Source organism: Macrosteles quadrilineatus, unplaced genomic scaffold (genome assembly GCF_028750875.1).
Source record: "Macrosteles quadrilineatus isolate MER2022 unplaced genomic scaffold, UCM_ALF_1.0 Scaffold_9__3_contigs__length_116548681, whole genome shotgun sequence".
NCBI classification, from domain to species: domain Eukaryota; kingdom Metazoa; phylum Arthropoda; class Insecta; order Hemiptera; family Cicadellidae; genus Macrosteles; species Macrosteles quadrilineatus.
In genome coordinates, this window is record NW_026542602.1 from 3,325,770 (window position 1) to 3,339,607 (window position 13,838).

The 13,838-nt window shown below is 33.1% G+C and overlaps 1 protein-coding gene across 3 annotated transcripts in view; it reads left to right on the forward strand.

Annotated features, from left to right (window-relative positions):
• The window catches only part of LOC129002299 (collagen alpha-1(XVIII) chain-like), a 392,307-nt gene that overhangs the window by 325,126 nt on the left and 53,343 nt on the right, over nucleotides 1-13,838 (forward strand). For all 3 annotated transcript variants that reach the window (XM_054429992.1, XM_054429990.1, XM_054429991.1), the window contains exon 7: nucleotides 7,114-7,177. In XM_054429992.1, coding sequence (XP_054285967.1) covers nucleotides 7,114-7,177 — 64 coding nt within the window. The remainder of the gene's footprint in view (nucleotides 1-7,113; nucleotides 7,178-13,838) is intronic.

Consider the following 13,838-nt stretch of genomic DNA (forward strand, 5'->3'; position numbering starts at 1 on the left):
CTCTTATTAAACGATTGTTTATTTTGTACCCACTTAATAAAAAGGTATATTTAATGCCAGCTTTTCTTGAACAAATGGTTATAACTCTTATTATTTTAATAAATTATATTATTTATTACTAACAATGCATATAAGGGACAAAACAAATTTTCTTCTACTGCATAATTGCTTTAAAGAAAGAAAATACAATGTAAAATACTTTGATTTACTTTCAGTTTCAGAATCCCAGGTTTTGCCGATTCGTTCAGATTCAATAATGACGTAATATACATTCCACACAGAAGCCAGAAGCTTCATGGGCTCTTGATGGAGTTCGTGATTGGAGATTTTAAATGTATCCAGTTTCTAATATATTTTGCTCTGTATGAATTCGCGCTTAAAAAAAAAGCTGAATCGTACATTTCTTCTTCGAATATCATGATACAATATACTGAACGTTTTAAATTTGCCTGCTTTTTAAATATGATTATCACATTGAAATATCAGTACGCGTGTTAATATGTTTAAAAGAATAAAAACGAATAAACATGCTTGAAGTTTAGCAGAACCATTTAACATAGTATTACGTAATATATTGAGTAGCTAGAAAAAACACAGTTATCCTAATTTGCCCCAATAGTTTAAATGAAATGAGCTTATGTATTTCAAAATTCTCTTCATTAAGGTTACTTTTCAAAGCCAGTAAATCAAAATATTTTTAATAGAGGGGTTACTAATTAAAATAAAGAGTATTATTTCAATAACTTGTCTCAAATATCCGGTAATTATATTATATTGTCTGTACAAAAGGAACGGAGCGCCATACACAAAGACCTATACTCTGGATTTATTTATTTTGCGGGGTTTTGAAATCCATTCGTTGTTGTTTGTGGTTCATATAAACACTGCGACACCCGCTAACCACCACAGCATGTTACTTAGGATTACCACAGCTTTACAAATGTGGTAAAATACAACCGAGCTTTGCATCTACTAATTCTATAACTCTCCACTACTGTCCGGGGACCGAGCTTTGCGTCTGCTAATCCTATAACTCTCCACTACTGTCCGGGCACCGAGCTTTGCATCTGCTAATCCTATAACTTTCCACTACTGTCCGGGGACCGAGCTTTGCATCTGCTAATCCTATAACTCTCCACTATTGTCCGGGGACCGAGCTTTGCATAACTCTCCACTATTGTCCGGGGACCGAGCTTTGCATCTGCTAATCATATAACTCTCCACTACTGTCCGGGGACCGAGCTTTACATCTGCTAATCATATAACTCTCCACTACTGTCCGGGTACCAAGCTTTGCATCTGCTAATCCTATAACTTTCCACTACTGTCCGGGGACCGAGCTTTGCATCTGCTAATCCTATAACTTTCCACTACTGTCCGGGGACCGAGCTTTGCATCTGCTAATGCTATAACTCTCCACTACTGTCCGGGGACCGAGCTTTGCATCTGCTAATCCTATAACTTTCCACTACTGTCCGGGTACAAAGCTTTGCATCTGCTAATGCTATAACTCTCCACTACTGTCCGGGGACCGAGCTTTACATCTGCTAATCATATAACTCTCCACTACTGTCCGGGTACAAAGCTTTGCATCTGCTAATCCTATAACTCTCCACTACTGTCCGGGTACAAAGCTTTGCATCTGCTAATCATATAACTCTCCACTACTGTCCGGGGACCGAGCTTTACATCTGCTAATCATATAACTCTCCACTACTGTCCGGGTACAAAGCTTTGCATCTGCTAATCATATAACTCTCCACTACTGTCCGGGGACCGAGCTTTGCATCTGCTAATCCTATAACTTTCCACTACTGTCCGGGGACCGAGCTTTGCATCTGCTAATCCTGTAACTCTCCACTACTGTCCGGGGACCGAGCTTTGCATCTGCTAATCCTATAACTCTCCACTACTGTCCGGTGACAATAAACAACTATGTAGTTTCAATCGTATTTTTGTTCATATGTAGTAAGACAATAAAATACAGAAAAGGCTAGTGTTTTCCTGAGTCAAATACTAAACGTTATCAGGATTTTTTTTTATCTCATAAATACAATATGTGAATAATTGTACACTAATATAAAACTCAATTATTATACTTGACGAGCGTTTTCGACAAAGTTGTTTGCTGCACGTAAAACCATACCACTGAACAGAACAATTTTACCTTATTATGGACTCACTATCTTGTTTTCTACGATGGCAGTTCTATATAGAAACTTTTGCAGGGGCACACATCAAAAATACCTTTATGTGATCAAATGTAAAATGTTTAATCTCTAATGGCGTTTTGGGTGTATAAGGTTAGCTCCAACTTCAAAGAAAAAGATGTACTCTGAGAAAATTTAAAATCTTAAACACACACACATTTTTGAGTACTCGAAAAATTCTCGAGCTGAAATAAAATTATCACTTTGCTCAATTTGAATTTGTTAAGATTTTTACGAAAATGGACTAAGCAACTATTATTAAATACTTTAGATTTGTGTTTGAGCGTGGTGTGTGCACCTAATAAATATTCCATGAAAATGTATTTTTCTTTGTGTATAACAATGCATATTGTCTAGTTTATTTATCTTCTTCTCAAATAGTATTTCTCTCTAAAAAAATATGTCCAGCCTAACATTTGTGTCAGCAAACTTAAATGTTTTGAACTCTGTGTATTTAAAGTATGTCATTGTTTATTTCACGGCTTTAAATGTATATTAAATATCTTATATACCCATATATACAAGAGGTAAACTATTAATACTACCAATTAATTTCTTAATAAAGTTATTGTTTGCCATTTACCTAACAATATTCCAATGTAATACAATTTCTTTCACGTATATCAGTAATACCTCAAAGACAATTAGAGGTGAAATCTTTTTATTTACACGGTTGCCAATCATGTACCCTAATTATTATATTTAAACTACAACATATAAAACCCATGTTACGCTTCCCTAAATCTCCCCTAGGTCTAAGATTCTCTAATTTTCATTTTGAGTTTTGAGAGAAATATTTTATTTCATGACTAGGCCTAACGAAAGATAAATTACACCTTAAAGTCACTGTGTATAAGCAATGTGGCATTTATTCAACGGAAGAGTCTGGAAAACATTTTTCTGAATATTTTCCTTTAAAATATTATTTTCCTGAAAACATCACCATGTCCATTACTTTCAGATTAGTAATGGTATCCCGCCTCAAGTCAGTAATGCTGCCGTATATATTCCGTCCAGGTCCCTGTTCAGGCTGTTGGTTTATCCAAAGTGAACTTCCATCGAATTTTCAGTGCAGATAGTCTCTACAACAATATTCAATGCACCAAGCCAAACAATATTTTACTAATTGTTAAATTTTGATTTTCATATATCTCCAAAATATTATGGTAAGCATATATTTTGAAATTTAATTACTTTTGCCTTTGGTCTGGCTATAACACATATTTTGGGTTTTTAGATAATGTCCTCTGTTCATGTTGAAGAAATATAAAACCTATATTGTAATCAATTAGTTTCTTCTCAATTATTTTTAGTGAATTTTCTCTCAAAGTATTCATTAAATATTTCCCTTCCTTCTCTCTCAAACTGTTCTTAATAGCTCTTAGTTTCAGACCTCAAGACACCTCAATATTTATTAAAAAATATTTAAATGTAAAATCGCAACCTAAACTCATCCCTTTTGGTCTTACTGGAGCCTGATGCTAAACTCTATTGTCACGTTTCTTATTATTTCCTTTCTAATAATTTCACTCATTGTTGGTACTACTACGCGTAAACTTATATTTCTCCTGTTGGGTTTTTAGGTAACCAAGCTTTAGTTCAGGTGAATGACATGTGTTCAGGTCGGTAGAATATTTCTTACCTTTTGTCAAACATTTGAATAACAACACCAGGCCACAACACGAATGTTAAATCCAAATCGTACAAAAGAATGTTGCATTTATTCGTGTTGAATAAATCCATTATAAAGTCTAACAACTATGTATATTCTAAGGTTTTACCAGGCCTACAGATATTTCAATATTTTACACTAAATAAGTTATGATTACTTTCCTATGACCCATTGACACTGTTATCAATAAACGTGTTATTTTATAACAGTGAATGATTAAACTTTCTAGTTGAAAATATGGTAAGTGATCTTTTGCAATGATATTTCTTTATTAAAATGAATGGACGGCAAATACAATATCGTTCAAAACAAAATTTTTACAAATTATTTAGATATTTCATAGTTGTAGAGTCCATGTTAATACTCTCTAGACCTTTGTAAACATAGCTTAATTTCAACTGGAGTATAATTTTCAATTTGTTATTACTTAAAAATATGAATTAAGAACAACATGACATAACTGAACATAAAACCTCTTATTCAACTCTTTACAAAATACATGCGTTTAATTTGAAAAAAAAAAAATTGCTTTTTGTTTAAACCGTTCAGTTGGTCCATTTACTAGACGTTTCCTATATGCAAATATTAAATTGTATAGTAACTTTTTTTAATAAAGCTGTAAGCTGTATATGACGGTGAGTGAAGATTTTAATTAAAGCGTTTATATCCGAACTGTATAACTATTTTAATAAAAAGGCTATTCTATTGGAGAATCGTCGATCATTTATTTGGAAATGTTCAACAAGTTCTTCCTTGAAGGGTTCAAAGCGTTGCTCAGTTGGTATAACCTCCTTCGTATTGAAATACTAGGTATATGTAAGCTTGTTACTTTACATTTATTTCGTATTGTATCAAACGAATACATATAGTAATTCATGTCTACATTATAAAACTATTAGTTAATCATAAAAGGTACTAGATTATGAAAGCAGATTATTTTAACTGTACAAAAACATATTAAAAACAAGGATTTTAAAACATGTTTAAAAAGGAACTCTTCTTTAGATATTGAAAAGGCTTAGTCAGAAAAAATCTTTTTTAACATGTTCTGGAAACGATTTGGTAAAGAATCTACATTGTATTAAAGTATGGTAATTAGATTGCTTTCATAAAGCAAGAATATTGCATACAAATCCAGTTAATAAAGGAATATTTTAATCAAACTTTGGTGAAGCTTGTATTTCCATTAGTTAAGACCTTTCCATACCTTAGCTTATCTTAGTTTTTTACATATTTTTATATTCATGCAATTATTTCCATTATTGCCTTTCCAAACCAAAATATTTTATTTATTTGTGCTTAACATTGACGGTTTATCAATACTAAAACATTTTAAATGGGCTAATTTTGGATTAACACGCCACCAAAATAATTTGTTGTTTATGATACATGTGCCTAAACTTCTTTATCAATTTGCTCTCCAACAATATTCAACAATTGTAATTTGCCTCAAAGTACACCGAGTAACTGCAGAATAACCTCCGCCAGTGATGACGACACATGCCTTACCACAGCTGGCAGGTTGGTAAAACCTGAGTCAAGATATAGTGCTTAGATTTTGCCCCAGAAAAAAAACATTGATTAAATAATTGATACGTGTATGTATTGAGAACAAGCTTCCCCGATATTATTTTATTTATTTCATATCGCATTCATAATCAAGGGATTATGCTTTGACAAAAATAATACCCCCACCACGTAGCAGCAAACCTTCAAACTAAGTGACCTACAATTTGTGTGATTGGATTTTACTCAAATATTTTCGTAAACAAGACATATTTATTCCTCATTTAAATAACATAAGATTTAACAACTAAGGTTTGCTGCTACGGGGAAGTTAAACAGTGTTTTTGACCAAATGTTAATAGTATAGGATGAGTAAGAATCAAATACATTTTCCAAATCAGGTCAAAATTGAACCATAAGCAAGCAAACTACAGCAGTTTTCTTTTTCTCCTTAAGAATAACATGGCAATTTGATATGTAATGTTTTTTGAATTTTGTTATTACCTTTATTGTATAACAATGCTTCAATATAAAAAATTATTCGTTTTATGCTCTACACGATGTCCGTAATAAACATTTGCCATATCCATATTTTAAGGGTGAAACTTTTAATAAAGAATATTTTTTTAAATGTTGAAACCACAACCCCCTCCTCACGATTGAATACTCTTAATTAATTATGAAAATATTCTTCATACTAATCTCATTAACAAGGTTTTCCCCAGATAATATTGAAACAGACAAGTGAACAACTGTTCACTCAGCACTTAGCAAAACAAATCCGAACACTTAACCTGTTTTAAAGGTCCAATGAGACTACGAATACATTAAAACGTAGTTTCCATCAAATAAAGGTTTTGTAATACGTTGACGCACTATATTATTACCACGATTAAGCTATAATTTTAGTTTATTATTTAATATCGGTTATTTTTTTTAATAATGTATAATTTTGTATATTAAAAAATGCTACAGACGAAAACAAGAGAAAAATATAAAGTTTTGTGTAGAAAGAGAATCGTTGATTCTCGTCCTTTTTACTATATAATTTATATTTTGTAAGGAAGTCTATAGTCTGGTAAACTAAGTTTAAAGTCTAATGAGTTTAAACTAATGAGATTAAGGTAATAAATGGTGGACCTAAGCCAGGACACTTTGTCACATCTAATCACATTACGTTGTATTAAAGGAACTTGATACCCAGCATCTTAGTTTTCAGTCTTGCTGAAATAGTCTGCGTGGTTTTATATCAACGTTACAATAACGATTCGGTTTATTAAATTCAAACAACGCAGTTTATATCAAGGGAATAAACTCTCTAGAGATTTAAGAGAAAATATGGTAAAATAAATTAATATAAAGCCAGAAGATGTTTCTAGGAATGATTCAGAGAAATTTTTAGTAATTCTGTATTATTTTTACATAATAGATCTTAGTATTTCATAATACGTGATTTTTTACTTGTTTTTAAAGACATTCTTTTGTTTTAAAGTGGTTTTGGGAGCATGGTGATCTACAGGTAGAGTACAGGCTTCGATCCCCGAGATCCAAGGTTTAAATCCCGCCAAGCACCAAATGGATTTTATTTTGTAATAATGCCACGATCTTTGAGACATACCCTTAAGTATTGTGTAGAGCTAGCATCCTAGGATGTAGGACTAAATAAATCTCCCCAAGCTTACATTAACTTAAGTTTGAGAATTACATTTCCTTTCATGTTTACAGGGAGACCAAGGGTTGCCATGGGAAGGGAGTGGGACGCCTCCTCTTCTACCCCCGCCACCACCAGGTAAAAGTTAAGATAATTATTTTTTTAATTCTTTTATTTTTCGAAAACTCTTATTTTCGAATTTATATTTCTTAGTAGCTCCCTCTCAACTAATAGCTTTTAACCAATGCTAACATCACGGTCTATTATCATTCTTCTTTTCTTTAATATCTGTTTTTTATTATTTAATTACCCAATTTAATAAGATTTATATCTCCAGTGCAGTAAAATGTCTCATATTAGTACCTTTTAAAAAGGTCAAACAGTCATAATTTTTTTATTGAGCTTGCTAAGTAAAGTGCAAAAGGTTTCCAAATGGGAAAGCACTAAAGCCCTAAGACCTTCTCTAAATCCCTGCGTCCAAATCAAAGTCTTTATCTTACCAACGTTGCGGCGCACTAGCACTAGGGACTCGTCTATACGTTTCATCTCACAACTGCGTTATATCAACTTACGTTACAACAATGTTGGTTTATTTTAAATGCAGCATATGCGAGAATTCAAATGAGTTGAGGAAAATAAATGTTGATAATAATAGATGCTAAGTAAAATGTTGTATTGAACCGTTATGGGGATAGTGTTGATTTTATACCAATTAAATATTTTTTCGTTAATAATTTTTTATAATTTGATAATTTTCCCTTCATGATTGATACGATGATTTCAAAATGTCTATATTTTATTCATCGACCTACTAGGCATTATTAGATTACTAATAACATATTAAAATTGCTCATTATGTTATACTACTTAATAATGGTCGTTGAATCTCTAAAAATACACACGTTACCTTAAGGGCAGTTCAAATTATTTTGCCTTGGTAATTTAAAAATGATGATTCAAAAACTAAAACTGATTAGAGTCCAAGCTGCTTGCTCGTTTGTTCGTTTTTAAATTTCTTAACGCGTTTTCTTTATACATTTACTTATTCCTTAGCAATACTCGCACTGTCTCCCTTACATCAGAAGGATCTGCAAATCTTTACAACTGATGGTTTTAAAAGGTTGATAACAGATTTGAAATTAAAATATTTGCATTTTTTCTGGGACAGCCTTGACGTATACTTTTGACTTGTGGTGCTGAAAAAAAATCAAGATAACTAAATACAAACTCTGACTAAAGCCGGAAGTTAATTAATAAATAATTGTCTCACTAGTTTAGCATTTTTTTAAGAATAACACCTTTACTGGTTTAGTTAATCGTTTATAAATAACGTGCTTCAGTAAAAAAAAACTTATTATTTTTTTCTAAGCTCGTAAAGCTGTGAGTCATTTTTAAGTATTATTATATCGGTTTCGTGTTTCAAATATTGGTTGCATTAGATGGCCTATATTTTAAACTCAAAACAATCTGACGAAAGTTTTCTTTTTACTAAAGATCACCTACCCAACGGTATACACTTATTTATTTCTCTTGGGTGTGATTTTCTGAAAACGCTTTCAAAGTATACTCATACAAAGTACTCATCTCAATTTTCCACCTCCATTGTGCAACGGAGTAAAAATAAAATAAATGCAATTTCTTTCACACGAGCTATACAATTATAAAAGAACAACAACCCCTAATAAGCTAATTGTTTAGAATATTATTGATTTTAAAACCCCCCATAAACCCCTGATCCCATGGTCCGATTATGCTGGTTTGCGAACTCGTTCGAATAAATGTGTGTGTACACGTTTGTACCAAATTTCATCAAAATCGGATCAATTTTGCTCGAGTTATCTCGCTAACGGACACATATATAAATAAATATATATATATATATATATATATATATATATATATATATATATATATATATATATATATATGAATTTGAACGGATGGTGTTTTTGGCCTCTGGGGACCCCAAAACGAAAAAGTAAATCGGTCCCGGGTCTAGGTCTTACCATGAGACCTACGGTAATAGCTTATTCCCTATAAGGGAAATTCGCTAAAAACACCCATAACTAAAATATGAGGTATAATATATATATACATATAATATATATATGCGGGAGTGACAGTGAAAGGAACAAATGGACCTATTCCGAACCAAGACTTGTATGAAAACCACCCTCCGGAGAAATAGGTTTGCTTACCCTCAAGAGGTTGGCAAACCTTTGCAAAATTTACCTTCACAAAGCCTTACAAAATACGATCTCGATTTCCTTACTGAAATTTCCAGAACGACACACCTAAAATTAGCTTTTATATTGTAAAGCATTCGGTATATATGGTCGTTGATGGATTAAATAAATTTTTTTATTTTTGGCTGTTTTAATTTTATTAAATGTTTCTACATTTTATTGTACTAAACATAAACAGGTATTTTGTATTTTGTTCACACATAATTCATTTTATTCTATTGGTCAGCTTTTACGTAGTTTCAAAAAGTTAATGTAAAATAAATTGTATTTAATCTATGTTATTAATTTACTAAACACATATTTCATTTATGCTTCCCTTTTTCACCCGTCATTTTCTTTTTAATGATGATAAACTAACTAAATGTTCCTTGTCAGGTCGCCCACCTTAACATTATCCTGGATTCATTACTTTTGTAAAGTAGAGATATTCGTATGTGGAGGCGGTTCATTGCTATTTTAATAAGGAAAAAACTCACGTTTACCGTTCATAGAATTTTATTGGTGTTTTTAGCGAATTTCCCTATAGGGAAGTAGCTATTACCGTAGGTGGCACGGTAAGACCTAGACCCGGGACCGATTTACTTTTTCATTTTGATGTCCCCAGAGGCCAAAAACACCATTCGTTCAAATTTTTATATATGTATATATATATACATGTATATGTATATATATATATAGACTTAGGGTTAACTTGAATGAGTTCGCGAATCAGCACGATCGGACCATGGGAACGGGGCTTTACGGGGGGTTTTATGGGGTAAAAATTGGTTTTTCTCACTTTTGACCCTCAAAACACAAAATTTCCCGCTTTCTCTTTAGACCTTTTTAAAAAAGCTTAAAAAACAAATAATTTAGTATATAAAAGTATTTTTGTTTAATTATTAGTTACGGAAAAAATTTAAAAAATTGTAAATTTAAAATTCCCATGTTATTCTTATGGAGAACATTGTCAAATGTTTTAGTTTGCTTGTTTATGGATATATTTTGATCAAACTTGGCAAATTTATTTATTTTGTACTAAGCTATCAATATTTTACTCAAAAACACACTTTATTAGTTTCCTCGCAGCAGCAAACCTAGGTACTCGTTAAACCTAATGTTATTAAAATATATTTAACTGAAAATCAATTCAGACAAATGGAAATTCGCTTAGTCGGCAGGTTTGCTGCGGCGGGGGTATTTATTATTCAAACATCAATTAGTTTCACAGCTTGAGGTGGTCTTGGTGAATAAATAAATGTTTTATAATTACTAAGGTTTTTTAAGGGTCGAAACAATAGCTTTTCAATCATTGTGTATTTAGGAAAATACTTTGTAGTTGAGCACTTAAAACTGATAAATCTTTACTGTGAGAAAATATCTGTCAATAATCTGCGAAGTTTTAGAGTGTTTTTGTATGTTTTTACGCTAAAGCTTTTACATCAAAGTGATATTTATAAGTGTGTATTTTAAAATACTTTTGATTTTCCTTTTACATGCCCTTTCAAATGGTTTATTCATTTAAGCCTAACTTTGAAGTCCAATATTGTCCCCTAGAGATGGTAAATATTTTGTAATTATATCAAATTTGTCTTTAATTATTTGAAATTTTTATCTTTTTTAACGATCAATAAACTAAAATTCTTTTTAAATTCTCCAAATATTTACCTAACAAAATGTATGGCGAAAACCTAAACAGCAATTGTTTATCATCTCCTTTGACAACTTAGTGAATAAAATAAAAATAACAAACAATTTTGTAAATATTATTTTTCTCTTCCTCTATAAGAGTACAATGCAAGTGCAGATGTGAAATGAACATTCCACAAAACCACTCCAAGATACTATTGAAACAACCCTCAAGAGAAATAGCAATGTTTACTCCTCTGGGGCTGATACTCATCTTCTCGATGTTTCTGTATATGTATACTTCAGCATGAGTTTTTTCTCTTCTTAAAAGATGTTTTAAATGTAATCTGTAAATAATTACTTTTATTTTAGAACGGTGAATCTAAATCAATAAATTTAGCGCATTTTGTTTACAAACAGGGTTTATAAACTCATAATAATATACTCTTTACCGCAATAACATAAAATCCTTTGAAATATAATTTTTCTATTCATATTTGGAAAAAATCAAAGCTCTTAGCTTGTTATTATCGAGATATTACATTCTTTGAAAAAAATATCCGTCACTGTTATTTAGTTTGCGAATCGGTGACTATAGGTAGAGCGACTGACAAATTAAAGTAATCGAGGTTTGGTAGTGTCTTAGGCCTAGCGCACACGGTCGATTTTTCGATCGGCCGATTAAAAAATCTGCCAAAAATAAATCGCCCTTGATTTATGTCCAGGCGCACACGTGGCGATTTTTTAGTCGAGAAATGGATTTTTTTAAGTAATGGACTATGTTGAATTAACCTGTGTTTGTGCTCTTCTAATTAGATCAAACAAAAAAATAAGACAACTTAAATATTGGGTTCATCCGATAGTAAGTCAGAGACTTTTAAATCGACAGTTTTATAAACTGTACACTTTACGTGATGACAGTAAAAAGTTCTTTAATTACTATAGAATGTCCGTTGAAAGTTTCAGTTTTTATTATAACAGCTGTGGCCTTTATTAGCAAAGAAAACAACACAACTCACACTGAAGTTCACTGTCTCCTGTGGAGAACAATAAGCGACTGGCCGATTTTTTAGTCGACCGTGTGCGCGGACTGATAACAATCTGTACGTTACAGATTTTCGGGCGACAATCGCCTCGCCTACGAATCTGTGGCAAAACCCAGATTTTAAAATCGGCGCAATTCTCGATCGCCCGCCTTAGGCTAGGCGCACACGAGCGATTATTTTGAGGCGACTATTTCATCGGCCGATCTGTGCATCATGAATTTGAATGGAAGCGCGCACACAGGCGATCGAGAATTGCGTCGATTTTAAAATCTGGGTTTTGCCACAGATTCGTAGGCGAGGCGATTGTCGCCCGGAAATCTGTAACGTACAGGATGTTATCAGTCCGCGCACACGGTCGACTAAAAAATCGGCCAGTCGCTTGTTGTTCTCCACAAGAGTCAGTAAACTTCAGTGTGAGTTGTGTTGTTTTCTTCGCTAAAAAAAGGCCACAGCTGTTATAATAAAAACTGAAACTTTCAACAGACATTCTATAGTAATCAAATAACTTTTTACTATCATCACGTAAAGTGTACCTATAGTTTCTAAAACTGTCGATTTAAAAGTATCTGCCTTACTATCGGATGAACCCAATATTTAAGTTGTCTTCTTTTTTTCTTTGGTCTAGTTAGAAGAGCACAAACACAGGTTAATTCAACAAAGTCCATTTTAAACGCACTCAAAAAATCCATTTCTCGACTAAAAAATCGCCACGTGTGCGCCTAGACATAAACCAAAGGCGATTTATTTTTGGCCGATTTTTTTAATCGGCCGATCGAAAAATCTACCGTGTGCGCCAGGCCTAAGGCTAGGCGCACACGAGCGATTATTTTGAGGCGACTATTTCATCGGCCGATCTGTGCATCATGAATTTGAATGGAAGCGCGCACACAGGCGATCGAGAATTGCGCCGATTTTAAAATCTGGGTTTTGCCACAGATTCGTAGGCGAGGCGATTGTCGCCCGAAAATCTGTAACGTACAGATTGTTATCAGTCCGCGCACACGGTCGACTAAAAAATCGGCCAGTCGCTTATTGTTCTCCACAGGAGACAGTGAACTTCAGTGTGAGTTGTGTTGTTTTCTTTGCTAATAAAGGCCACAGCTGTTATAATAAAAACTGAAACTTTCAACGGACATTCTATAGTAATTAAAGAACTTTTTACTGTCATCACGTAAAGTGTACAGTTTATAAAACTGTCGATTTAAAAGTCTCTGACTTACTATCGGATGAACCCAATATTTAAGTTGTCTTATTTTTTTGTTTGATCTAATTAGAAGAGCACAAACACAGGTTAATTCAACAAAGTCCATTACTTAAAAAAATCCATTTCTCGACTAAAAAATCGCCACGTGTGCGCCTGGACATAAATCAAGGGCGATTTATTTTTGGCAGATTTTTTAATCGGCCGATCGAAAAATCGACCGTGTGCGCTAGGCCTTACTGAACAGGTCGCTTCTCGATTTGCTAGATACACCCCACTCGCAATTACTAGGGATGTAGACGGGCAACGGAAGACTATACGTGGTTAACCTCTTGGAACAAGAAATGATTAAGATATGACGTTGAAACAGTGTTTGCCCGTTTATTAAAGTAAACTATATTATAGTATTTTTTCCTAGAACGATAGGTTCGAGTCCGGGATTGTACATATCTTCACATATCTTCAGGTTAGACCTATGGGTTGCGGCATTATTACTTAAATAAAATCCATTGGTGACTTGGCGGGATTTGAACACGGGACCTCAGGAACAAAAGTCTCGCGCTGTAACCACTAGACCAGCTCGCTCCCCAAGGTATTGCGGCATTATTACTGTACATAGATAAAATCCATTGGTGATTTTGGGGGATTGTAGTCCGGGACCTAAGGAACTGAAGTCCCGAGCATATTAGAATACTTAT